Consider the following 25,555-nt stretch of genomic DNA (forward strand, 5'->3'; position numbering starts at 1 on the left):
CCGGCAGTGGCAGCCAGGGACCTGAGCAATCAGCATGCGTCCCGTGTGCTCTATACAGTATTCGTGTGTGACTGCGCCCCCGCTCCTACAACACACTCCTTTGAGGATAGGCTGTTGGCCCAAAGTGGAAGGGGCTTCCAGCTCAACTTGCAGCCACCGGTCCATTGGGCCATATAGCTGTACCTGTCTCTCAGATCCGTCTTCTACTACCCTAGTTACTGTGGTTTTCTTCGGTGAAATATGAACTTTGTTAGTATTTTTGCAGGGACACTCAGAAACCTTTTTAGTAGATTTATGTATTGTCTTAAACCTCTCTTTTTTTCTTTTTCTAATTACGCACTTGGTGTTTTTGCTTCCGAGTGGATAGAGAGAGAGGCGCAGAATAAATTCAAAGCTTGACACAATTGATGAATGCGAGGTATAGCTATTTCTTCGTAATCCCATCCTTGGTTGGTATTATTTTGCAATAGGTCAGTATCATTTCCTGTAGGAATCTGCAGATTATTTTGAATAACAGATGAGTTGGATGAATCTGTATGCCTATATTGGATCCGAGCAAGTACCAGCAATAGAAACCTATTTATATTATTTTATATCATGGCTTTGTTAATTGCAAAATGATCAGTTTAAAAAGTTAAACAAGGTCAACGTAACTCAAAAACAGAGACATTGTCAATATTGTAATGTGATGTCGGGCAAAAAGAAAATGCTCACTCATTTTCAAGATGCAGATTCTAGTGGGCATCATTTACAGTTTGGCATTGTACATGTCCTAACCCGAAGTTGCTTATGTACACATATGGGGGGATTTCTATGTTAGTGAATGCAAAATAAAATGGAGCAGCATGGACAATTTTTGAACGAGATGAAGCAGTCCTAACAGGTTTTTCAATGAGCAGTGAAGCTGCTGTTAGTTTGAAGGAAATTGACTGGATTTATTAACCGGAAGACAACCATGCCTAATTTTCTGGGCTCAGTGCCAGATTAAATGTGTTCCGCTGACAAAGTACATTTGGCCCCAACTCACTGGACACTAACAGGAAGACCAGTGCATTAATTATTGAATGGGTGATACCCACTTTCTACGTTTGTTTTGGCTAACACAGAAACATTGGGTGGAACAAATGAGCTGGAGGTGAAGTCTGCATCCTTTATTAGCCAGCTGTACAGGGCAGTGTTCAGAAGCAGCTGGAGGCTACACCATATCCAGATGGACCAGAGCTTAGATCAACAGCTGAACCCACAACATTTCACTGCCCAGGTAAGAGTGCAAGGAGTACATATGGGCCTCATTATGACCTTGCTGGTATCCTGGTGGTAAATCTGCCAGGATACCGGCAAATGCTATCACCGTTTCTGGCACTCAGTCTGGCCGAATTATTGGTGGATTACGAGTGACAGTATAAATCCACATTCATGGAGTCCTGTATGACTCCATGGGGGGTTTTGCCGTCATTACTGGCACGGACAATACTGGTGCCGGTAATCATGGCGTTTTTTGCCAGTAAGGCAATGACTGCAGTGCTAGACTAAGGGCCTAATAATTGTCACTTTGCCAATCTTTAAAATTCTGTGGCAATAAGACCCAAGGTAATGCCCGGGGGCCGTAGTTAACAAAGCCCCAGGCATTACCGTGGGCGGTATTGGCCCACCGCCGAGGGTCTTATTGCCATTAATACCCCAGCCCGTTAGACTGGGGTACTAATTGCTTTTATTTTTTCTGTTCCGAAACGTTTAGGAACAGAAAAAAAAAAACAACCAAGAAAATGGCCGCCGCCATGGAAGGGAAAATGGAGTCCGTTTTCCCTTTCCATGGCGGCCATCGGGAGCGGACGCGCTGGGAATACAAGTGTTCCCAGCGCATCTGCTCCCGAAAAAGGATTAAAAAAAAGGTAAGTGGGGTTGGGAGGGCGGGAGAGGGGGAAAAAAAAACATACCTGCGTCCCCAAAGGGGGACGAGGGAAGCCCCCAGCCATGTGGAGGAGCAGAGCGGGGATGGCCCCGCTCCGAGTCTCCACATGGCTGGAGGCTTCCCTCGTCCCCCGTTGGGGACGCAGGAACAAGAAGGTAAGTTGGGGGGATTCGGTGGGAGGGAAGGGAATACATAAAAAAGACTTACCCGAGTGCCCGGCGGGGGGCGAAGGCAGCCTCTCTGCCTGGAACAGAGTAGCCGGCACTCACAGCGTAACTGGGAATACCGTGTGGTATGGCTCACAAATGAGCCAATCATCACACAGTATTCCCTTTGCACCGCGCGTGCCGGGTACTAATGATTGTTAATGCTTGTTTCAATAATATTTATGGCTTTTGCCAAAATAAAATATGCATGTGTGACAATAATTTGGAGGTAAAACTGAATTACAGAGCTGATCTGCTTTCGAAACAAGAAGCAAACATGTTTTCAGATGCCTTCAAACTGACACTGTAAACTGCTCTTAAAACTGCCCTTAAACCTTTGCACTTTCTCAATTCCAATATATTAAAAATATAATATGGGGGCTAAACCATTTCAAGATGGTTCTGAAGAAGGTTCTGATTGGTTAATTATCCTTGGCTTTGTCATGTGGTGCCAAGGTACGTGGAGGGGAAGAAGAAATGGGCGGACTGCTGTAAGCCGGCCTTGAATGTTACTCCCATCTCATTCCCATGTCTAGATTCTCTCTCCCAGACATGTTTGTGGCCTTGGCGTCTCGTCCCCCTCTCTAGATACACATTGATCCGAGCAGGTGCGCTATCTAACTGGGAATGGATTGAATGGTCTCTGTTCTGACCATGTGATTAGGGACTGCAGTGCTAAAACCATTCTTGATGATGTATTGAATTTCCTACTGTACTAATGTGTGTATGCCTTTCCATTCTTTTACACAGTGCAACTGATTAATACTTTGCCTCAGAGATCATGGAAGAGAGTATACTTATACATCCGATTGTGGTTTCTGTATTTGTAGGCCAGTTACAATGAAATACACACATTCTTTTGAGACATAGTGGGGAAATTATTCCCTGTGAATGCAGCATTGTTTTTGGAACTCTAGAGACCAGTATTGTTCGAACAGGTTTATTCAAAGATCATCAATATTTTCTAACCAAAGACCTCCTGCAGTCTATGAGCGGAACAACATATATTTACGGACTGATTGTTCTTATCACTCTGGCATAAGGTGGTTATGTTATTAAATAGTATAACAATGTATCTGCACACCTTCTACAGAGGAGCCAAATCTAGGTCTGGAGATATTCAGATTTAGGATAAACATCAAAGATTTTGCAGAGAATATGGATATTATAGATTGAAGTATGAAGAATGCCCCAGGATGGTTATGTAGAGATATATCTGGATTAAAAGGCCAATCAGGGAAATCATGGAATAGACATATTAATTAATATCACCGGGGGTGAGGTGAGTAGCCAATCAGGTTCCATAGATCTCAGGTTGAAACTGCTAATCTCAGCCCGCATTCCATGGAACCTGAATGCTGCTTTCCCTTTCACCCTGCCAAATATTTGTTTTACCGTTACTCCCACCGCTCAACCCTACTTACATCTTTTCTTCAGCAGCGGCAACCTCTGTCGCTACTGCCATGCTTCTGTTGCCACTCCATTGCCGCCATGGAAATGGAAGTGGAAATCCTTATGGATCCTTATGGAGCCTACCCTCTGAAATCCATAGTCACCATCTTGTGCCAGTATTTTCATTCAATGAACGGGACACCACACACATCCTGTTCGTTTGAATAAAAATACATTTTTCTTAACACCCTGTGGTTCCGGATTGGAAACTCAGGGTGCTAATAGCCTTATGAACCTCTCTGGCATGCCGGATCAGGTCTTATCAGCTTGGGGACTTTTGTTAAAAGCCCTCGCTTCGCTCAGGCCTTTAACCAGGCCCTGGGATGAAAACACCTGATCCGGCCTGGGTCTTAACGTTATAGAAATTATTAATTGCTCAGCTGTTCCTGTGGGTATTTCTCTATCTGCCCATCAGAAATGCCTTTGAGTTCCTCTCGGGTCGCAAGAGGATAATGTAACATTTGAGGAAGAATATGCAGAAAACCAGTGAAGAACTGGAAGTCAGAATGGCAAAAATCTCCATGGCCACCATGTATTTACCCTGTGTGCTGAGATACGCTGGAATAAATGAAATCCAGACGCTGAGGAAGGCGAGCATGCTGAAGGTGATGAACTTGGCCTCGTTGAAGCTGTCAGGTAGTTTTCTAGCCAAGAAGGCCACAATGAAACTGATGGAGGCAAGAACTCCAAGATATCCCAGCATGCACCAGAAAGCAATGGGAGATCCCTCATTACATTCCACTATTATCTTTCCAGGATTTGTGCCAGTGTTATAGGCTGTGAAAGGAGGAGACACAGTTAACCAACAGACACATAGAAGAACCTGAACAAGAGTGCAACTGCTAATAAGTAGGTAAGGCATTTGTGGTCCTATCCATTTTTTTAAGTCACTGTTAGGTTTGGTTGCATTGAAAGCGATGACCACCACAATGGTTTTGGCCAAGATGCAAGAGACACAAAGTGCAAACGTGATGCCAAAGGCTGCCTGGCGGAGGAGACATTTCTCTGGGGTGGGGTAACCAAGAAAAGCCAATGAGCAGAGAAAGCATAGTGAGAGGGACAAAAGCAGTACGTAGCTGAGGGAGCGGTTATTGGCTTTTATAATTGGTGTGTTTGCATTATGGATGAAGAGTGCTAGGATAACAACGGGAATCACTGAGGAACAAATACTGGTTGCTGCGAGTGTTGTGCCCAAAGATTCTTCATAGGAGAGAAACTCCAAATTCTTTTTGATGCAGCTGTCTTGTTTCTCATTGGGCCACTGATCCCAAGGGCAACTGGAACACTCAATAGTATCTGAAAGAGAGAAGCATCAAGATTTTTATGAAAATATCAGACTATGTTTATATTTTCTGTATACATATTTTGAAAATTTCAAGTTGAATGTTACTAGAAAGCCATAAAAAGTCACTTGCACGCACCCCAAATCTACACATACACACAGCTAATCATGTCTTACTTGCCAAGAGTCAACAATCACGAGCTAATGGGTAGTGACTGACAAGAGCCCTGATTATATAGCTATTAAGTGCACATGCTGTACTTTGTTTTATCTGGTCTGTGTTGGTGAATTGTTTCATGTATGAACTCGTCTTTTAGAAGCTTCTGAATTTTAGTGGATACTCTTTTGTTGAAGAATCATACAAAATCAAGGTTTCGATACCTTGTTTTTGACTAATGCAAGGAATTAAGGTGAGATGGTACTATGCATTAGCTTCACAAGTCCCATCGACATTGTCCTCATGTGGTAGCCATAATGCAAAATGAGTACCAAACAGCATTCTGAGCATGTTTTCTATCATGTGTAAGATTGGTATGGAATACCATGATTTACAACATATGACTAAACATGTCCTTCCTTTCATTTCAATCTTCTTGTATTATAGGCTTTTGTGTGTGGGATGAATAGAACTTTCGATCTTTCCATTGTATGTGTGTATGTGCGGTATGATCTTTGGCAGGAATAGTTTCAATGGAGTTTGTAAGATCATATAATGGTCTGAAGTCAACCACATCTGAAAACTGGTGTGATCTGAACCTGTATAGCCTCCTATTTTCTGTGCTTTGGCAGCAATGTAGCTGCATCATTGTTAGCTGTGGGTGGCCATGGCAAATAAAGTATTCCTAGTATAGCTCATCTCAAATTTCATGTATAGATTTGTAACCTTAGTGTGGTAGTGGGGTATACTACAATATGTGTCTTTGACAATGATGAGCCAATATTTGCTGTTGATGCACGTTTTGGATTTTGAATGTGAACCTGGTGAATATTTCACAGACCTTTGTTATTGTACGTGTAATGCAAAGCTACAATTTGTTGCACACATGGAGATTGTGATGGTGTTTAATTTATATAATGAAGAGTAGGGGTCGATGGAATCCTGTGTTGCCTATTACAGAGAAAAATGTCAGAATGGGATGTCATTTGCTTGCCTATAACTCTCGCAGATCTATTTCATACAGAACCAGACAGTTTCTTCTTTAATAGGGTGTGTCTTTTTATGGGACTGTCTTGTAATGGGAATCCCTATATTCTGATGGGACATGTGGTTCCCTCAAAGGACAATCACATGAAGACATTTAGGACTTCCATTCCCATCACAAAGCAGGATAGATACTGATCCATGAAACAGAAGCAGACTAGACGGGACAATCTGCCACTTTGGGCCTCATCACAGGTTTTCCAGTATTCTGATGGTAAATCCACTGGAATACCACCAAACTTAATTACTGTGACTGCAGGCTTACAAGTGGTGTTAGGTGGTGTTAATCCTCATTGTATGGTGTCCATAGGACTCCATGAGGATATTTGCGGAATAACCAATCATTTTACTGATTTTTGGTGAAATGGCGACAGATTTTCCTCCAGATTTTCCTCCACCTCAATGCCAAACATTTAGTAAGGTGGTGAGGTAATGAAACTACCTCCGTGTTACCACCATTTTTTACCACACCTCTATACGTGTAATGAGGACCTTTGTCTACTGAATGTTACCTTCCACACACCCTTATTGAATAATATCGATACGTTGCTGTCCTTTAGGAAACCTGGCTCTTGATAGTTGTGGTCTAGAGCATTCTGTTAGAGCAGGGAAGGGGACCCATGCTTGGTTACGTCAGAAATGTCAATATTTTCTTTGACTGATGTTAGAAAGCAGGTTCACACCATAGTAGTTTCAGAGTTTCCATGCAGTCCTCATCTAGGGTGGCAATAGCTCATTCTTTGCACCTGTATCTTGGGATTCTGTTGGTAGCCTATTCTTGACTGAATTACCAATTTTCTAATAAACTGCCATGACATTTGTGAATTGAATTTTGATAATTGTGGGGGTTTCAGCAGTAATTCCCATGTGAGATACTGGTTGTTTTATGGCTTGTATTATGTATCAAGTGTGATTTGATTAACCAATGGATGAGAATTGACCATTTTAATTTGTACGTCATGATGATTCTGACAAAAACATGTACAAGCTCTGTCATATCAATTTTATCAACTTTAGATTCCTTAAGGATTGGACACAGTCGATAAAAGTGGTAGTATTGGTTTCATTGTGTGTGTCGGTTCCACATACCCGTGCGGTTAGAAATCTCGCCTGGAGGGCACGGTGCACATTGGAAGCAGCAGGCAGGCTCTCCTTCTATGCCAACTTTTCTCGTTCCCGGGAGGCAGCTAGGACTGCACAGAGAGTCGGGGACCTAAAAACAAATAACAATGTTTAAATTAACATTAGGAAGAAGCTCAAATGCAGCTTTCAGCATTATTAGTTTTAAGTCAATGGAAAACTATCTGCAATAATTGCAGATGAGTAACTGCAGGGGTAGTGTCCAGGGACAACTTATATCAAACTGTTGTTTCAATGTGAAATTACATTGAACAGTTTCATATTCATTGCAATTGCTATATAGAAAGAGTCGTCGTGGGCTAGTAGTAGAGAACATATCTGTGTGGCTGCACATTGAAGGTTGAAGATGACAGCAGTAGATTAGTGGCAGACATGTTGGATCCCGGATATTGATAGACAGAAATGTGTATCACATGTTTGTAGGGAAAACACAACAAAACAAAAAATAAATCAGTGGGGAAAACCACAAAAAATCAGTGTAAGTAATGCTGAAAATTGGCATGCATATTTCTCAGTGTAATATTTATAAAAGAAATGTATTTGTTTAATCTTCACAGAATAACGTAACATAAAACAGCACATCAGGCATTAATGAGCTGAGGATAGCAGAGTCACATGCAAAGAGCAGAAGAGAGAAGTTAATGAGAGAGGACGTTTTTTATCTTTCGTGGGGAAGGGCATGAGATAGTCGATGCCACGAATATCCTCTGGAAGAAGGTTCTGTGATTTTGCAAGCAAAACATAGACGGAGCAGTCCAAAATAGGATGAAAGCGCCCCATGATCTTGCTGTGAATTAAAGGCAAGCAAGGGGTCCACGTCTGGATTACCGTGGGTTAATAAGGGTGAAAACCCAAGTTTTACAAAGTTACAAAGGCGTATGGGGGCCCCTCTACTGAGAGGGATCATGGGTCAATTACCATGTTCTATGGAATTTCATCCAATCACTGATGCCGATCCTGCTCCTTATGTCCTTCTGGATGTGGGTGAGGAGTTTTCTCATGGACTCCCTGTCAAGGCGGTACAGGGTGAGAATTTGTGTGTCCATGAAGGTCCATGGTGTGGCCCTTGGGAATCACTGCATGCCTCCGCCTCGCCACCTGCATCCCCACCTGAAGCATCCAGTGGATGACTATAGTGCACAGATGATGCTGCTTCAAGCAGTGTTGAAGTAACCCGGCAAGATTGCATTTTCGCCAGGTCTAGAAAACTGAGCACCGCTGCGTTCAATGAAGGATCCCGAATTTGAAACAGGATCTGAGAGGAGCATGAACACTGCAGGTACTTGATGACAGAACTACTTAAGGAGTATCCGAGCTTCTGGCGGGGGGATCTCAAGAGAGTCGGAAATGGCAATTGCTGGGTGGACAATTGCAGATCTTGCGTGCATGAAACTAAAACTGAGTCTGAAGTTTCTGATCCCCCATTAGAAGTCAGCACCTCAATCCCAAACGACCCATTATTGCTTGACATTGGTTTTGAGAAAAAAGCCAAGAGTTTGATGCTGCTGATCTACTAGCACTTAATTTAGAATGTACATGCAGTACCAGTTGGCGACAAACAGTCGAGGCGGCTTTGGCCGGCTGAATTTCTTGGCATAAATCCTCCGCTACTGGCAGGGTAGAGTCTTGAATATGTAGCAGCAGAGTGTGTTCCGAAAGGAGGGCATAATCTACGGCCATCACTATCTTTCTCCACAGAGTATAAATAGTAGCAGGCATTTTCAATTAGGAGGGATTGCAAGGCACAGTAAGCCGCTATAGGTTACACGCCCGCACCTTTTGTCAGCCGGACTGCAGCACGGCTGCACTCTTGGCCACGCTCTGCACCAGCACTTGCTTTATTGAAACCTCCTCCTTTTCCTGGTTCACCGTGCCAGAGAACTCCGCACACAGCTACAGTGTAACACCATTTAGTTCTGCAGCACAACTGCACTTTTGGCCGCACCCCACCACAACAATGTTTAAAGTCTCAAAGTTCAGCACACCATAACATCTTATTTGCACGTGATGCGATACAAAACACCTAATAAATAAAGCAAAAATGACCAGTGCCCCTAACTGCAACCCTACACTAGCTCTCCACAAGCCCTTACCTTAACCAAACCATTGCTCTAATGCTAGCCTTAGCCTTATCCTACCAAAACTCTAATGCTTATCCTAACCCTTACATCAGTCTAGAACCTGGGTTTATCCTAACCCTTATCCTACTAAAGCATCATCAGCCCTGCCCAACCGCCCCATCCATGTCTTTAACTGTAACCCAAACCCTCATTCTCTTAAACCTAAACTTACCATAAACCTTACCCAAAAAACATACCCTGACACTTTATCTATGCTAACCCATATACTAACCCAAAAGCAGCCATTCACAAGCCCTCAACATCCTCCTTAACTCTATTTCATGCCATAACCGCTACACTTTTTTGGCTCCTTTTCATCAGCAATGGTTAACTATATTTTGCTTGGTGAGATTTTCACTACAAAGGTATGTTCACCACAACTTTGTTACTGACTACATTACAGTTAGACACATTTTTTGGCAAACTTGCAATGTACTCTTTATCATGTTTGTTTAGACTATTTTCTGCGGGGCTCCCAGTCAACCTAAGGCGCTTTGAGACCATGGCAATGGCAGTTAGGTGTGATACAAATGTCACATAACATAAAATAACACTCTGGTCTTTTGATATGATATGATATGGCATTTGTAACGCACCTATACACAAGTATTTCAAGGCGCGATGAGGCAAGGAAGGGGGAACAGAGGGAGGACAGATACAACGATCTTACTAGGCCAAGTGACATTGAGATTGCGCAAGTGCAGTGGAGGGGGAGGGGAAAAGTGCCAGGGGAAAGGAGAGAGAGCAGAGCTGCACATGGGATCAAAACAAGAAGTGCTGCCGATCCAGGGTAAGTGCAGACAGCAGGTGTCCAAAAGTGCAGGTAGGGGGACTGTAGGGTTGCAGATACAGACCCAAGTGGATTGGCGGGAGGAAGTGCGGGTGTGCAAATAGGCAGGTAAGGACCTGGGTCTGAAATCAGAGGGTAGCCAGGTAACCCGTGCAGTATCAGACCAGAAATCAGCAGGGGAGAGGAAGAGAGAAGGCAGAAGCAAAGATGAAGAACTTGAGGTGCTTTAAGAACCGGATATGGTTCTCCTCAAATTTCAGAGAGGCAGGGAGGCTGTACCTGAGGGAAGCCCCAGCCGAAGAAAGAGATCTACCACCAACTTAGTGCTTGGAGAGGTGACTGACCCTGAAGGAGTTGGAGATGGAGGAGCGAAGAGCTCGAGTAGGAAGGTATTTAGTAAGAGAAAGCTGGAGGTATTGAGGACCCAGGCTCCAGAAGGCCTTGTGGACAAGGCAGAGGGTCTTGAACTTAATCCCTGCAGCCACTGGGAGCCAATGCAGAGATTTCAGTGCAGGAGCGATACGATACCAGGGCTTGAGGCCAAGGACAGGTCTTGCAGTCCTGTTCTGGATGAGTCGCAGAGGGCGGAGAGTAGAAGCAGGCAGATTTAGAAAGAGGCTGTCACAGTAGTCCAGCCTAGAGAGAACCAGAGCTGTCGAGACAGAGCCAGAGACAGAGCTTTTGGAAGGCTGTGCAAGTTAAACACAATCATCCCCATATGTTATACTCCTGATGGGAACCCACATTGACGACATCATAATATTGTCCACCCAAACAACATTGAGCAAGAAGAGGTCAAACAAGTGGTATATGTTACGCTTTCCAAAGAGAGACTAACAAAAGCTTGGGATCTCTCATACATTTTGTTTTGACTGCACTCTTAGAAACAATGAAACTCAGATTAATATGATACTTTTTAAGTTTGCAAAAAAAGAATTGAGCAAAATCCCAAAACACATTGCTAATAGCTCTATTTTACCCGTATACTGATCAGTGAATAGCTGAACATGGGTCCTCATAATGGCTTGCTTCTCAAGAGGCCTTTATAATCTCTTGATTGGGAATTGGTTGTGTTTTGGAATGTGATTCCTGGATCAGGTTAGACACTTAAGATAGGAACTTATTTTCTTTACAAACACCCATGAATCTAATTTCATGTTTTAGGGTTCTGTTTTTGTTCTCATGAGTTGAGCTACATTTGAGCATTGGCTTCAAGCATCCTTTTCTTGCTCATTGCTCCTGTCCCTGAAGAAAATAATCAAGTAGACATGATGCCGCTTAACATTAATGGACCACTCCTTTACCAATGGAATATTGTCCGAGTTCTAGAGCAACATTAAACACAATAAGCTCTATTATCTGCATTGTTGTACTCTCATTTTGTTTAACGCTATAATAAGCAGCCACCCAACCCTTACCTGCTTGTTACCATGTGCCCAATGTATAGAGCTAGCGTTGATGTAAAGTTGCCGCTGCTGAGAGATTGTGGGATCATAGCTGCCAACCTTCACATGTTTGACTGTGCCCCCGGGACCAAGCTGCCAGTTCACAATATCATACCGTGCTGGTGGGTTGCCACTTCCATCAAAGTAAGCTTCAGCGCCCTCGTTTGTCTGGAAATGTACTCTTTTGACGTAGTAAAGGAGCTGCAGGACAAGGATTAGCATGGAGTAGCAAAGATTAACTGTGATGCCACCCACATAAGGGAACAATCTGCATTCTTCTGTCCAAATCAACTTTCAGCCCAATAGTCAGGCTGATAGAATGCCTGCACCATAAGACAACAGAGTATTACAGTAGGGAGGCCAAACGGCCAATCACATCATAGCTCCTAAGGCTCTTAAAACAGACAAAGTTGATTGTCCAGAAATGCCGCTGAGAAACTTGTTGCAAGATCTTTATCTTAGGTTGCTAAAGATTGAATAACACTGTCCTTCAAAAGGCATCAGAACCCCCTGGATATTCTTGACCTTTTGCCAAGCATTCAAGCACTTACTCCTCTCAGTATATGACTGTAACTTCCCAGTACATGCTCTCCATATAACCGCACCATTACCTGGAAATCATGTGATCTGTGATGTGGCTCCAGGCCCAAATTCAGGATATGACATGATATGATATGATATGATATTTATAACAGGCTTAATACCGAGAGGTTTCTAAACGCGGACCGGGGATCAAAACTGTGTTTCTCCGTGTCATCTTACTTCCAAGGCGAGCATGTTACCCCTGAGCTATCCTCTTGAGACAGGTGAGGCGTGCATTTATCAGTGCTAAGAACTAGTGAACAAGTTCAATGCTTGGTGGATCCTAACATTCCAGTTGCTCTTTTACGTTTTGATATGGAGCTCTATCCCTGGGACACCATCATTTCAACCCTAAGCTTATTAATTATCTTGAGAAAATATGCTACAAGGATGTATTTCACTAAATGTGATGGCCTCTGACAGATCACTTGTTATATGGGTAGGTGTAGGCATTGCAGTGGTTGCATCAAGAAGGAGGCAGCTGGTTGAGCCTCATTTGATCTTGGAAAATATTACAGCAGTCAAAGGTCAATATCGATGCAAACAACTCCATCACATGTATATGGTATTTCTAGAATAGTATTGAAAATGTAAATGCTTTGCACAGCATACAATAGATGCAGATGTAAGTTTTGACATCCAGTTGACATTACATTGTGTGAAAAACTGACTTTTGGCCATTCTGTAACAATGGATAATGGAACATAGTGATCTTATTTCAATATGCTCAATCCGCCTACGCCGTGCCTCCTACTCATTAGCTGCTGTTTCTGAAGTTACTCATGTTCTACTTACAAAGAGACAGCAGACCTGTAAAGAGGATAGTAACCCAAAACCCAAACAATGAAAATAATCCAATAGATCAAATAAACACTGCACCTGTTTGCAAAGGAAAACACAGTTTATTACATTTAAAAAAAATTGACGCAAAGCTTGTCACACCCCAAGAAGTTATAGGTTATATAGCGGAAAACTGCAAAATCTGCACACATAGGTTACAATGTAATCCCACCAGCCTCATTGGCTACTGCCTATAGAACATGCTAATACCACGTGTAGTTCCTGGACCAGTTGGCCACACCTAATCTAAACCTATTCCCCTAAACACATGGCCTGCTACATCATCACTATTAAATCCAGGTACGCGATTGGCCATTCAGTATATTGACACATTAATATACCGTGACTGTCACGTGATGTGCACCGCTCCAATCCAGACATGTTCAAAGTAAATTGGAGCAGCCAACTCTGCTTTGGTAAGACAATATGCCTTCTCATTATACCCCAACCTGTAGTAAATGTATTGGCATCACCTCTGCTCTTCCTATCCCAGATCACGGGAACGTTCCAAACACGGATCCCTCTTTATCCCCTTCAAACCACTGGTGCCCAGTAATGACATGACTGGGGAACCGCTCTTGAGTTTGAATTTTAGGGATTTATTTGCTTTAGTTATGCCTTTACTTGTAATTGAAATGGGATGACCACTGCTTGGGTGAGGGCACTATTGCTCTAAATCTTCACCTGCCCTGTTGAAATATATGCCCTATTCTCATTAATGTATCTTTCAAAGGGTGCATCCCTTCCACTCTCCCTGAAGCTAACATTCCTTTCCCACATCATTCAGGCCCTGCAGCTGGATACAATTAGTGTTTATGTGTGCGCCTCGGGTGCCTCTGGAATCTGCTTCTCTGCTGGGGGACAGGAAACAGATGTGCCTTGGGATTAAGCTAAAATGACGCCGTAGCTCCACATCAAGGCCTGCGTTCTATTCTGCAGATTGATACAATCCAATGTGGCAACACTCCTGACATGTTAACATGCTGACTTCGCCTCTGACTCCATCTTCCATCTCTTTCAGCTCTTTCCACGAACCTCACTAAAAAACATAACTTCAGATACAACTAAACACAGGGCCTATTACAATGCCCTATCTATAACCTCTGCAACCTCAACATTAATGCGTTTGTTGCTCTTTCTGTGTTGCTCTATGTTGGTATCTAATGGATGTCAGAACGAACTACAAGTGATGCGTGTGCCTTCTGCTGTGCTGAACTCATCCTGCTCACACTGTTGTACGTTCTAATAGGTTTTTCTCAATCTTAACCATACAACATTTGGTGGATACAAAGTAGCTCCCAAAATGAAGAACATCAGTAAGAGAGGAATGGTTGAATGCAGTAGGAAATGCAATAAGGCCTTGTGGGGAATACAAAGAGAGGTGTTCCATAATTGAATTGTGGCAAGTTCTTACCTGCCAAGGAAGGAAACGTGTGATATTCGCACAGGTTCCCTGATGGAAGGGGCCTTGCCCTGGTGTACAGGTTCTCAGATCCTGCAATGACAAGACAATCGCCTGTACTGCACTGTAAACATTGTACGTAATTCTTAAATTTGTGAAGTCAGTATAGACGCTGTCCAGTTTCTCATCTCCTTTGCATGTTTTGGTTTGGTTGCCAACTGAACCAAGATTAGAATCATGGTCAGGCCACTTGCAGCCAAAACCCTCTTCCCAGAACTCTCTTATAAAGATGTCATCTCGAGACAGTGAAGGGTGGATGGTGTTAAGATGCTCCCTGAACCCTGGCATCTCTGCGCTATTGATTGCAAAGCCTATTGTGCCAATAAGAATGTTTGAGTACTTCACTGTCGAAAGGAGAGCAGTGGTGGACCAGGACTCGCTGGCAATCCAAATCTTTCCTGTCACATTCTGTCTCAAGATTTCATCCATGACAGGGTTCAGGCTGGAACCACTGGAGACGATGACAATGGCTTTTGCCGTTGACCCCTTGATGGCCTGGACAATCTGAAAGGCGTTCCTGTCAGCTCGATTTGTGAGGATGGTCTCTGAGAAAGCAACACAAATCCCAGCCTGTGCAATCGTCCGACGCAAGATCTGAATGCCTTGTTGTCCATAGTCAGTGTCCTCAGCGATGAGCCCCACCCATGTCCATCCAAAGTGCATAACCAACTCACCCAGCCCACGGGACTGGAATTCATCACTGGGTATTGTCCGGAAAAAGGAAGGGAACTCATACTTGTCATTCAGGAGTGGACTTGTTGAAAAGTAGCTGATCTGTTAAAGGAATACCACTCGATTAACAGTGTAAGTAGATATGTGTTAAAATGCTGTACTGATTAAAGTTAGCTACATCATGTACCAAAATACTAAAGTACATATTTGCATATCCAATACAACACCATTCCCATATTATTATCTGACAGCATCAATAGGCCACCTCCCAACATGATAAGATAGGTTATTTATAATGCGCTTAATACCCAAAGGTTTCTAAGCACGCACCCGGGGATCGAACCTTTGGTGCTCTGGGTCGTCTTGCTTCCAAGGCGAAGGCGTTGCTGCTGAGTTATCCTCCCGAGACATCTTTACTTTGGACCCTATAAGGCCCTTCCTTGAGAACCCCCAACCATACCAGGCTTTCAGTAATTCCACCATGTATATATAGTACATTATTTAACATTCAATGTATTCAGATGAATGTTGAGTAGCTATCCTGAAAACATATATCCCTTGTGGGCTGGACGTGTGCCCCCTTGTCTTAGGCATTGTATAACTATGTAGCACATCCACAGCTGTGTTCATGTATTTTACTTGAATGTGTTTACAAATGCCACCAATCAAATGAGAGTGACCTCTTGGCACTATATATATTAAACCTCAGAAAAGAACAAGTATTAGCTCAACAGGTGTATGTTCGAGTGGGAAGAGAGGGATTTGAACTAACCATCTGAAGGATTTGCTCAATGCGATTCTACTGAGGATCACCCAGAGATGCATTAAATGCTGAGCTTCCAGAAACAAAAGGCATATCTTGCCAACGGTGGCCTGCAGAATTTTAGGCCATATCGACAACCTTATATATCAGTATTCCTACCACCTCCTACAAGCTTCCATGAGCATTATTCATTGCACTAGTAGATATAAAACTAAACCCCCCAAACCTTAGTTATTCATAATTTCTTGTGTCTTCATTTATATCCCTCAGAGTCTTTTGGGTTTGTCAATTCACTGTTACAGATCTACATCCAATGCGTACACTCTTTTCATTGAATCCCGTCTTCCAAGTCCCTTACCTGTGGGTACCTGTACAGGCCCAGCAGTCTTGCCATCGGAATGGTAGATGAGGACCCGGAGTCTCCCACTATGCCAGCGATTGGTGGTCTCTTCTGACACCGATAGTTGGGAAGGGGATTATCTCTGCCAGTGAGCATCCACATGGTGCCCTGGAGGGCCCGCTGCATCAGTGTACAGGAATCATAAATACGGAAGCCCAGTGTGATGTTGGGCAAGAGTCTTGGGTTTCCATTCACTTCCTTGATGGCGAACATCATGGCCTGGATCCACTGGTATATCTGAAGAACAAACCTAGGGATTGCATTGAGTAAAGGAACATTAGGCGGAGCAGAAAGAAGGAGTAAATACAGATGTCAATGTCCCCACAATGCCCCTGTAAAACATGCAGCTAGGCTTGAAGGCCACCTATCAACCGCAGCATTCCTCTGAATGTTCCAGGATGAAAGGCTCACCGGAGATTCCATTGGCACAAAAGAACTTTACAAAGAGCATTTCCTCTTCTCAGTACATTTCATGAGATTCACAGCCATATCAACAGTTTGGCTGCTCTTCTCAGGATCATTGGGGATCATTGGCACAATGGTTCAGCCCAAAACTAACAATTGATTTGTTCAGTTCTGGATGTGTTTGACATTTCACTATAATCATAGGTATGTTTATCATTCAGAGGATCAAGGGGATCAGCTTATTTTGATTAGGGGAGTCATGAGTGGAATGAGCTGCCAAACACTCTAAAACTTGAATCCAACTAAACAACATCCAGGAAGAAACAGAAAACACTGCTGTTTAAATAATAATAATTTAGCATTTATATAGTGCCACGAACCATCAGGCATCTGAGTGCTGCTTATTATTACCCACGGTGTGTGGTGCTCAGTTATCGACCTGGGAAGGATGAAAAGGTGAGTTTGGCCCGGCCGGGATTCGAACCTGCATCAGCAGGCTCTGCACAGACGTCAAAGTGAGTGCTCTACTTGCTGTGCTATGGACTCAGTTGGTATAATAAAAAAAAAAAAACAGGTAAGGTAATCTACTTAGGTCTTGTAACCTTGATCTGCTGTCCCATTTACTACTTGTTCGTCCATGTCTATCTGTAATGCACCCTGATGCCTGCGGGCTCCGTTGCTATATAAATAAACTACAAAAACAAAAAATGTTCGCCAAAGTGGTAATTGCAGAAGGTTACAGACTCTGTTTGCATGTTTGTGCAAAAACTGTCTCCACAACCCTATTTCTACCATGTAGACAGGCGTACATTGCCTTTACTCTAAACTTTCCCACAAGGTTGATGGGAACGTGTAGATACCGATCACCCTTAACGATTGTGGGAGGCACTTACAATGAACTCCTTTGGAATCTGCCTCCATTTACTAGAAGGTCATTCCAGGCATGTTACTTAGGAATACATTGTGTAACCGCCAGCATGAAAATACAGGTAAGGTAGACTCATCTGTCAGGCAAGGATGGTGCAGAAGGCGACATGTGAAGTCTTACCTGCTGCCTGACTCCACCTGACATGAAGTAAATCCTGCTCATCGGGGACATGAAGGTAGAAGCATGCCACCATTTTACTCACCTTTTTCCCCAATTTGTGCGACTTGGAACCCCAAAGAGTTCAATGCTTATGCCCAATGTGATGTTTTATTTTATACATGAAGCACACCTCTTTCAGTTAAAATGACAAAATAACACATGCTCTGTGTGGCTGATGCTCTTTGGACCAGGAAATGACGTAATTATTTGTGTGCCCGTTACTCACCAGTTACAGGTGGAAAGATGATCACTGTAGCTACTACTGCAGGTGTGATCAACCTGCCTGCTTGCGTAGAGTCATTATTCTCTGCAGCTGTCATTTATGCATTGTACAGATGGAGCACACTAAAGTAGTGCAATCGCTTGGTAATAAGGGAATGTAGTGCCCAGAGCTCCTAGGCTTTCTCAGTTGTTAGTCGAGGAATTGCTCCCTTCTTTAGATCTTGTGTTCAACCACACAGTACCCAAGAATCTTGAAAGCAGGGCAACTCCGTCAAGCCTTCCACCATATCCCTACTTCAAATTGGCTGAAAGGGGATTTCTTGATTGTAGTGTCGCTAGTATGGCATTATGCTAACTAACCTAGTGTTTCTCCTCTACAAGTTCATCTGCATATTGTACACTACTGCCTCAATGAAGTGGTTATTAAGGGACAAGGCAGTCAGTTCAATTAACTCTGATTGCTCCAAACATACTCTTCTCTTTTCAGAAGCAAATCACAGTCGCCACTGCCAATATTTCAGCGAATAGTATCTCCCCAGGGTTAAGTCAGTAGCGCGCCACAATTGCTAACAATATCATCTTTCGGGCTCATTCGTTTTGGTGAACACTTTGGTGAGACTTGCACCACACAATTTCCAAAACCATTGTTACAAAAGAGAGAGAGAGAGGAATAGGGCTCTGAATTGAGAATATCTGGTTGGCATAGTAACCAGCAATGCCACGTCATGAAATGGGCAACTCACTCAAATTTCGTTTTCAAGCTCCTCTGCCATACTACGGAATGAGGAGCTCATTACCAAGATGTGATCAAATCAGCAGCTTTGTAAGAAGTCAGCCGGATTCGCATTTCCCAGCTGGTTTGTGATTTGCCTTATTGCGCTATTTTGGGCTACTTTTGGCAGCAATCTTTTCCCCCTTAAAATATTGTCTTATAATCGAACTGTAATTGACTTTTATTGAGCATTGCTGTCCCATTGAGTGTTCCACATCAGGGTTTATTTGCCCCAATGTCACATTGGAACACTTGAAATCAACTAAGAGAACTGTTTTATCCAAGCTCTCTCAAGGCGATTGACAGCAGGCTGGCTTGTGTGAACTGAGCACGTTCTATCTGTGAAAAAGGAAGACCACTTCACAGGCTTCATACAGATATCTCCCTGCAGTTCACCTTCCTGACTGTATGAGTCATCCGAGCAACATTCTCCCGAATCTTATGCGGAGGGGAAGTTAGCTTGGATGGTAGAGAGCTGACTTAGCATGCTTGAGGCAGCGGTCCGCATTCTCCAGTTGAACGTTCTGTTTACATGTTTGCGACAATTACGTCCCAGGCGGAATGGGTTTAACGGCACCGGTAAAGGTGCGATGCCGTTAAACCCATTCCTCCATATTACGAGGTTCCCTTGAGGTTCCCTTGCGGGACACGCTCTGCGTGCCCCGCAAGGGGACCAGGGAGCTAACAACGGGCCAGCTATTAAAGGGCCCGTTGTTAGCTCCCTCACCATTCCCATTGAGTCCAATGGGGGCTCGAATGGGTATGGACCGGGTTCCCTAAATAGGGAAATACCGGGCCCTCCAAGGTCGGAATGGCCCGGTATTTCCACATTCAGGGAACCCGGACCCGGACCCGAGTTTGGAGTCAGCCATGCCCTTTTTAAGGGCTTGGCTACCGCCAAACTCCTAATGACGCCCAATAGGTTTGACTGAAATGCAAACCATTTATTGTTGCAAAAACGTTTTCGGTGATTTTTAAAGGCTGGCCAGTGAAATTCATTGCTGTCATGTCAAAAGATATACATGATACAAACATGATACAAAACCTCGATTATGAAGACTGTCCTAATCATATGCATGTGTGTTTATTGTACATGCACCATGAACTATTTTATTGGATGTCAATAGTATGCATGCCAACGTGTTAATTCATGTTTGAATATTTGTGACATCTTTTACATTCGCTCCTCGTAGGCAAGAATACATGTTATATTGCAGTAAATGTTTATTCTAATATGCATTTAATCTATAAATAACACACATGTATGGCAAATGTGAGAGTTTTAGGAGAGTGTATTTTAATAGCATGTCTTTTCCCCTCCGTGGTGTAAATGTGTGCGAATAGAAAACTAGTCAAACATGATTAATACCTTGGCATGTATCGTTTTGAAATTCAATAAAATAGCAATCAAATGAAATGTATAAGAAATAAAAGTAACTCCTGGAGAATACGGCTATTGGTGCCTTTTTTCGTTAGGTTTATTTCCACCCATCGTTGATCAACTGTAAAAAACATTGGTAAGAAGGTGCTCAGTTTTGGTGTTGGCAATTCCATCACTCATCCACCCCACACTCCACCCTCTGTCTACCCCACTCACCCAGCCCAACTATCCTTACCCCCACCCACCCTACCCCCCTCGCTGTACCACCACCCACCCTCCCCCCATAGTTTACCCTCCAACCACAATACCCAACCAACTCCCACTCTCCTACCCCCACCCACTACCTACCATATGCCGACTCTCTCAACCCCATCCCCTACCCACCCTATTCCAACCCTGTAAACCCCCACACACCCTACACTTTTATCCAACCACCCCCACTCTCTCTACTGAAACCCCACTCTTTCTTCTACCACTCACCCAGCCTACCCTGACTCTCTCTACCACCCACTCAGGATACCCCCACTCTCCCTACACGCACCTACTGCACCCTCTCTACCTCCACCCATGCTTCCCCGACTCTCCCACCCTACCCCTCTCACTCAACAGTCACCCCTGCCGTCCTACCAACCGGACCCTTGCTTTCTCTACCAAAAACCAACTCTCTCTACTACCACCTACCCAGCCTACACCCACTCTCTCTACCCCCACCCACCTTTCCCCCACTCTCTCTACCCCACTCATGCTTCCCTGACTAACCCACCCTACCCCACTCACTCTACCCCCTCCCACCCACCGTACACACACCCTCTGCACCCCCACTCTAATACCAATCTAACCACCACACTCTCCCCCAACCCTACCTCCACTTATCCAACCTACCACCTCTTTATCCCCACCCACCCATCCTACCCCACTCACTCTACCCCACCCACCCATCGTACACACACCCTCTGCACCCCCACTCTAATACCAATCCAACCAGCACGCTCTCCCCCAACCCTACCTCCACTTATCCATCCTACCACCTCTTTAGCCCCACCCACCCACCCTACCTCACTCACTCTACCACCACCCACACACCGTACACACACCCTCTGCACCCCCACTCTAATACCAATCCAACCACCACGCTCTCCCCCAACCCTACCTCCACTTATCCATCCTACCACCTCTTTATCCCCACCCACCCATCCAACCCCACTCACTCTACCCCCACCCACCCACCGTACACACACCCTCTGCACCCCCACTCTAATACCAATCCAACCAGCATGCTCTCCCCCAACCCTACCTCCATTTATCCATCCTACCACCTCTTTATCCCCTCCCACCCATCCTGCCTCACACACTCTACCGCCACCCTCACACCGTACACACACCCTCTGCACCCCCACTCTAATACCAATCCAACCACCACGCTCTCCCCCAACCCTACCTCCACTTATCCATCCTACCACCTCTTTATCCCCACCCACCCATCCAACCCCATTCACTCTACCCTCATCCACCCACCGTAAACACACCCTCTGCACCCCCACTCTAATACCAATCCAACCAGCACGTTCTCCCCAACCCTACCTCCACTTATCCATCCTACCACCTCTTTATCCCCACCCACCCATCCAACCCGCACTGCCTCTACCCTCATCCACCCAACCACCATTATCTCCACCCCACTTTACTATGTTGTGATGTCTCAAATAACATCAGCACTGCTGGATATTTAATCATTAGTCAACCAGGTCCAGTGTTGAGGCACCTGTATCTGGGAAGACATCAGCTGGAGAAGGTTTGAACGGTTGTCTAAGAGAATATCTGCTCACATCTGTGGAAGTTACTGACCCTCCTGGGGGCTGGCCAAACAGTGACGGGCATCTCTCGTTTCTAATTCTTCCGGCTGTCATGCGTATAGGGGTAACACAGGGCATTCCAGGGACCCTCTCCTCACTTATTTTGGTTTTCATGGTTTTGTTATATTTCCGTTTTATTACTGGATAGGATGCATAAGAGTTGCAAAATCTTCATGTGTATATTGAAATTATTCCATTGCATTAGTGACACATTATTTCTCTGAAGTATTTTAAATCTCTTCAGTCCAGTACCATACTCTTTAAACAGAACATTGTGTGAGCTCAGAACTTCTGTAGCTGACAGGCTGAGGTGTACTCTGTTTCATGTGTTCTCGTGTCTGTGAGCTAGCTGGTCGGAGTCTCCCTTTGCCTGTCCGTGCATTGACCTCTGTGCTGACAGGCACATCTATTGGCTATCTTTGGCAGCCTTGGATAGATGACAGTGAGTTGTAACTCCCTGTTTCATCCCTGGGCGCAGAGCAGGGATCTGCGTTCGGTCTGCTCTCTGTCCCCGATGGGGTTGTCATGCTGCACAGCTCTGGGAAGTTCACTCTCTGCCCTGTATTTTCCATGGCCTGGCACCTGTGCATTTTACTGTCCTTCCCAATACGTCCGCAGTGACAGGCTATGTGCTTCCCACCCCGAGGGTTTCTTTGTCCCTGCTGTGTTGTGGTTAAACACACACTGCTAACCGATGCAGGGGCGATCTGTGGTGGAAGGCTTGTGCCTTTGGACCGGCACACAATCTCTGGCACAACATTTACACTAAAGGTCCTGTGGCCTCTAGCATTCCAGTAGGGACCAAGTTGACACTGTACAGTGTTGACCTATTTTTGATTTTCTACGGTTTCAGTACACAATGGGGCATTATTTTCAGCCTTAAAACCAACCCTTAACAGTAATGTTGTGTTATCTTGCTTGTTTTGTTTACTTTACCGTTGTTTGTAGTCGATCTCGATGCAGCCATTATTCCAGGCTAGAGGGTGACTGGTCCTTGCTCTGCCTGGTTACAGCAGCCCCGACTTGATTGCCCAAAACATATTCTTCTCAATTTATTTGCAGCCAGGGATGAGGATAGATATTTGTTTTCAAGAAAGAAATGTGGTTTGCGCATGTTTTGATTTGATGATTTACCAAAGTAACATGTCAAGTAGAACTGTTGTGCAAGGTGTTGCAATAGAAGGTCGTTCCTGTGTGTATATTGCAAGAGGCAGTGTCTATAGATTGTTTAACAATACGAGCAGACTTTTGTCCTTCATTTGAGCATGATACTGTACATCTGTAAGCTTTTTGATGTGTGGGTCCTACACAGCTGGTTGGATTGACTGCAGGTGCAGAGGATCTGTCTGTACGGATTCTAACACCTCACACCCTCTGCCTCATGGGGTTGCGTGTACTGAGATATTTTTCTTCATCCTCAAAAATATTAAACCTGTTCTGTAGATTCACAGGTACAAATAGATGCACGTGGAACAAAAATCTGCCCGAAGAACTTGGTTTTCGGCATCACTATCGTTGTGCACAATAATTACCCACATCAAGCAGTTAGTGGGGTAGATGGTTGGGGCAGGTGGACCAGGGTGTTGGTTACACAATAAGAAATGTGGTGCAACCCACCTGCTAATGGATGCACGTGGACTCGGGCAAGAGCTGTCTTTTATCCTGAGGGTCATGACAAGGGGATCTCGCATATTATAGGTCTCTAATATCTGAGAATGTCAGGTGGATCAAAGAGCAGGATGGGCGAGAGGAGACATGTTCAGTTAAAGAAGGGCTTTGGCAGGTTGGCCACCTGCATACCCTCTGCACACGGTCTGCTGGTTTCTCAAAGCCAAGCATGTCCTTTGCTCTGTAGGAAACAGCAGGAGGAGGCAAACGCTCGCTGTGCCAGTTGGCCATTAGTTTGCACTCTATACATTTTAACATTTTATAATAATAATACAATTGGGCTGAAGTCCAACTAACCTCTTGATTGTCTTTTGTAAACTCCTTTCTCAGGACCTGCAGTCTTACAGATTATCTGTCCTCTAACCCCATGAAAGCACACCGGAGTAGTCACTCAAAAGTAAGCGTGCTTTGCAAAATGTTAGCCAATTGGTATGAATGGTGCAACTGACTGAATTGTTGGCTTCTTATGATGTATTGGGAGAGGTCTGTGCTGGGCTAGACTGTACGTGTTACACATATTAACAGTGTCAATTCATATACTATGCTGCATAGATAGTTGGTCTTCTGCTTTGCTCATGGAAGCATGTTTTTAATATAACTTCCCATGATAGCTTTGTGGAATAAAGACTCATTTTATTACCTAACGTTCTGTAATGTCACTAATGTCGCTATGTATACAACTAGGGGGAGCGCACATCTTTTGCTGCCCAGGGCCCTGCAAATCATAGGGCCGGCCCTGGGTGAAAGCCCTCCTGTGGTGGCATACTCCATTTTCAGATTCTCCTTATTTGGGGACATGCTTGTCTGCCACCTACTGATCAAAAACAAAGGCATGTACTCAGTGACCAGCCCTTAGCCAGAACTATTGCATTGGAGTACAGATAGGAAGGAATGACATATGAGGAGGAAAGCAGAGTTTGCACTGGAGTACTGATGGACATAAAAGCCCAAACTCTTGGTATTGCCAATGTTTGTTTTTCTTATAAGGATGATCTGCATAAGGTTGTTGTCAATAATAATGGGTTTACACAGGCTCCTAAATTCTGTAGCCTCATGTTGACCAAAGAAATGTGTGACTGTATTGCACATACATATCTGACAACATTCCCAGTTCCATGATCTTTCTCTTTGAGCCAGTCCTTGTTCTTTTTGGCACTCCATGCTGGGGACTTGTAGACCCACTCTTACAATGGAACACATGAAACTACAAGTTCCAGCATGCAATGTGAAGCAATATCCAGAACCAGTTTGAAGAGACCTGCATACAACTGGGGAAGTTGGCAGCTATGCACATAATTGTAGCACATTCCAGCAAGGGGTCTGTCAATTAGAGACTATGGAAAGATACACCAACAAGAGAGGGGCACTTAAGTTGTCAGAAAAAAATGTAATAGCAAAAGGAGAGACTTAAAAGAGAGGTCCTTCTTATCGACCTGCATCATGTAACAAATATAGGAATGCATCCTACTAACCAGAACACATCTAAATAAGTGATTAAATTACCATATACACATTGTACGTGTTGCCACTTTAATGGAAGAGTTAATACCATTTGGATCCTCATAACTCACCAACCCAAAGCTTTAGGATACACAAGCATGACCCGCTCTTACCTTTGACAGCGAATCGGGGCTGGGCTTGCTGTAAACGCCATGTTTGTGTCAGAATAAACCCGGTACACGTGGACAGGGAAAACTCCGCCCACCAGGACATCACCATCTAGGGTGGATCCAGCTACTTCACCGAAGTGAAGCTGGCACCCGGGTCCTGCCCACTGGCCAACCGAAGCAGGCAACAAGCAGGGCATCACCAGGAACAAGGCAGCCTTCTCGTAAAATGGCGGCGAGAGCGAATGTTGTAAATGAAAGCTCACAAAGGCCACCAGAAAGACTTTGTCCAT

General features: G+C 44.3%; 1 protein-coding gene across 1 annotated transcript; it reads right to left on the minus strand.

The window, feature by feature from the left end:
* Positions 1-3,970: 3,970 nt before the first annotated feature.
* Positions 3,971-25,555, minus strand: LOC138466754 (extracellular calcium-sensing receptor-like). The gene is made up of 6 exons (XM_069607231.1): positions 25,269-25,555; positions 16,226-16,517; positions 14,385-15,206; positions 11,522-11,749; positions 7,143-7,266; positions 3,971-4,866 (listed from the first exon to the last, which is right to left on the minus strand). Exons 1-6 carry the CDS (start codon positions 25,553-25,555, stop codon positions 3,971-3,973), a joined length of 2,649 nt encoding a protein of 882 aa, XP_069463332.1.

Source organism: Ambystoma mexicanum, chromosome 1p (assembly GCF_040938575.1).
Source record: "Ambystoma mexicanum isolate Mex_15411 chromosome 1p, UKY_AmexF1_1, whole genome shotgun sequence".
Lineage (NCBI taxonomy): Eukaryota > Metazoa > Chordata > Amphibia > Caudata > Ambystomatidae > Ambystoma > Ambystoma mexicanum.

Excerpts from the sequence above, each read along its gene's own strand:
- LOC138466754 (XM_069607231.1), bottom strand. The coding sequence starts at position 25,555 with ATGGACAAAGTCTTTCTGGTGGCCTTTGTGAGCTTTCATTTACAACAT. Across the intron at positions 11,750-14,384 it reads CACGTTTCCTTCCTTGGCAG|CTCCTTTACTACGTCAAAAG; the intron begins GTAAGAACTTGC and ends CTTGTCCTGCAG. Across the intron at positions 7,267-11,521 it reads GGGCACATGGTAACAAGCAG|GTCCCCGACTCTCTGTGCAG; the intron begins GTAAGGGTTGGG and ends ATTTGTTTTTAG.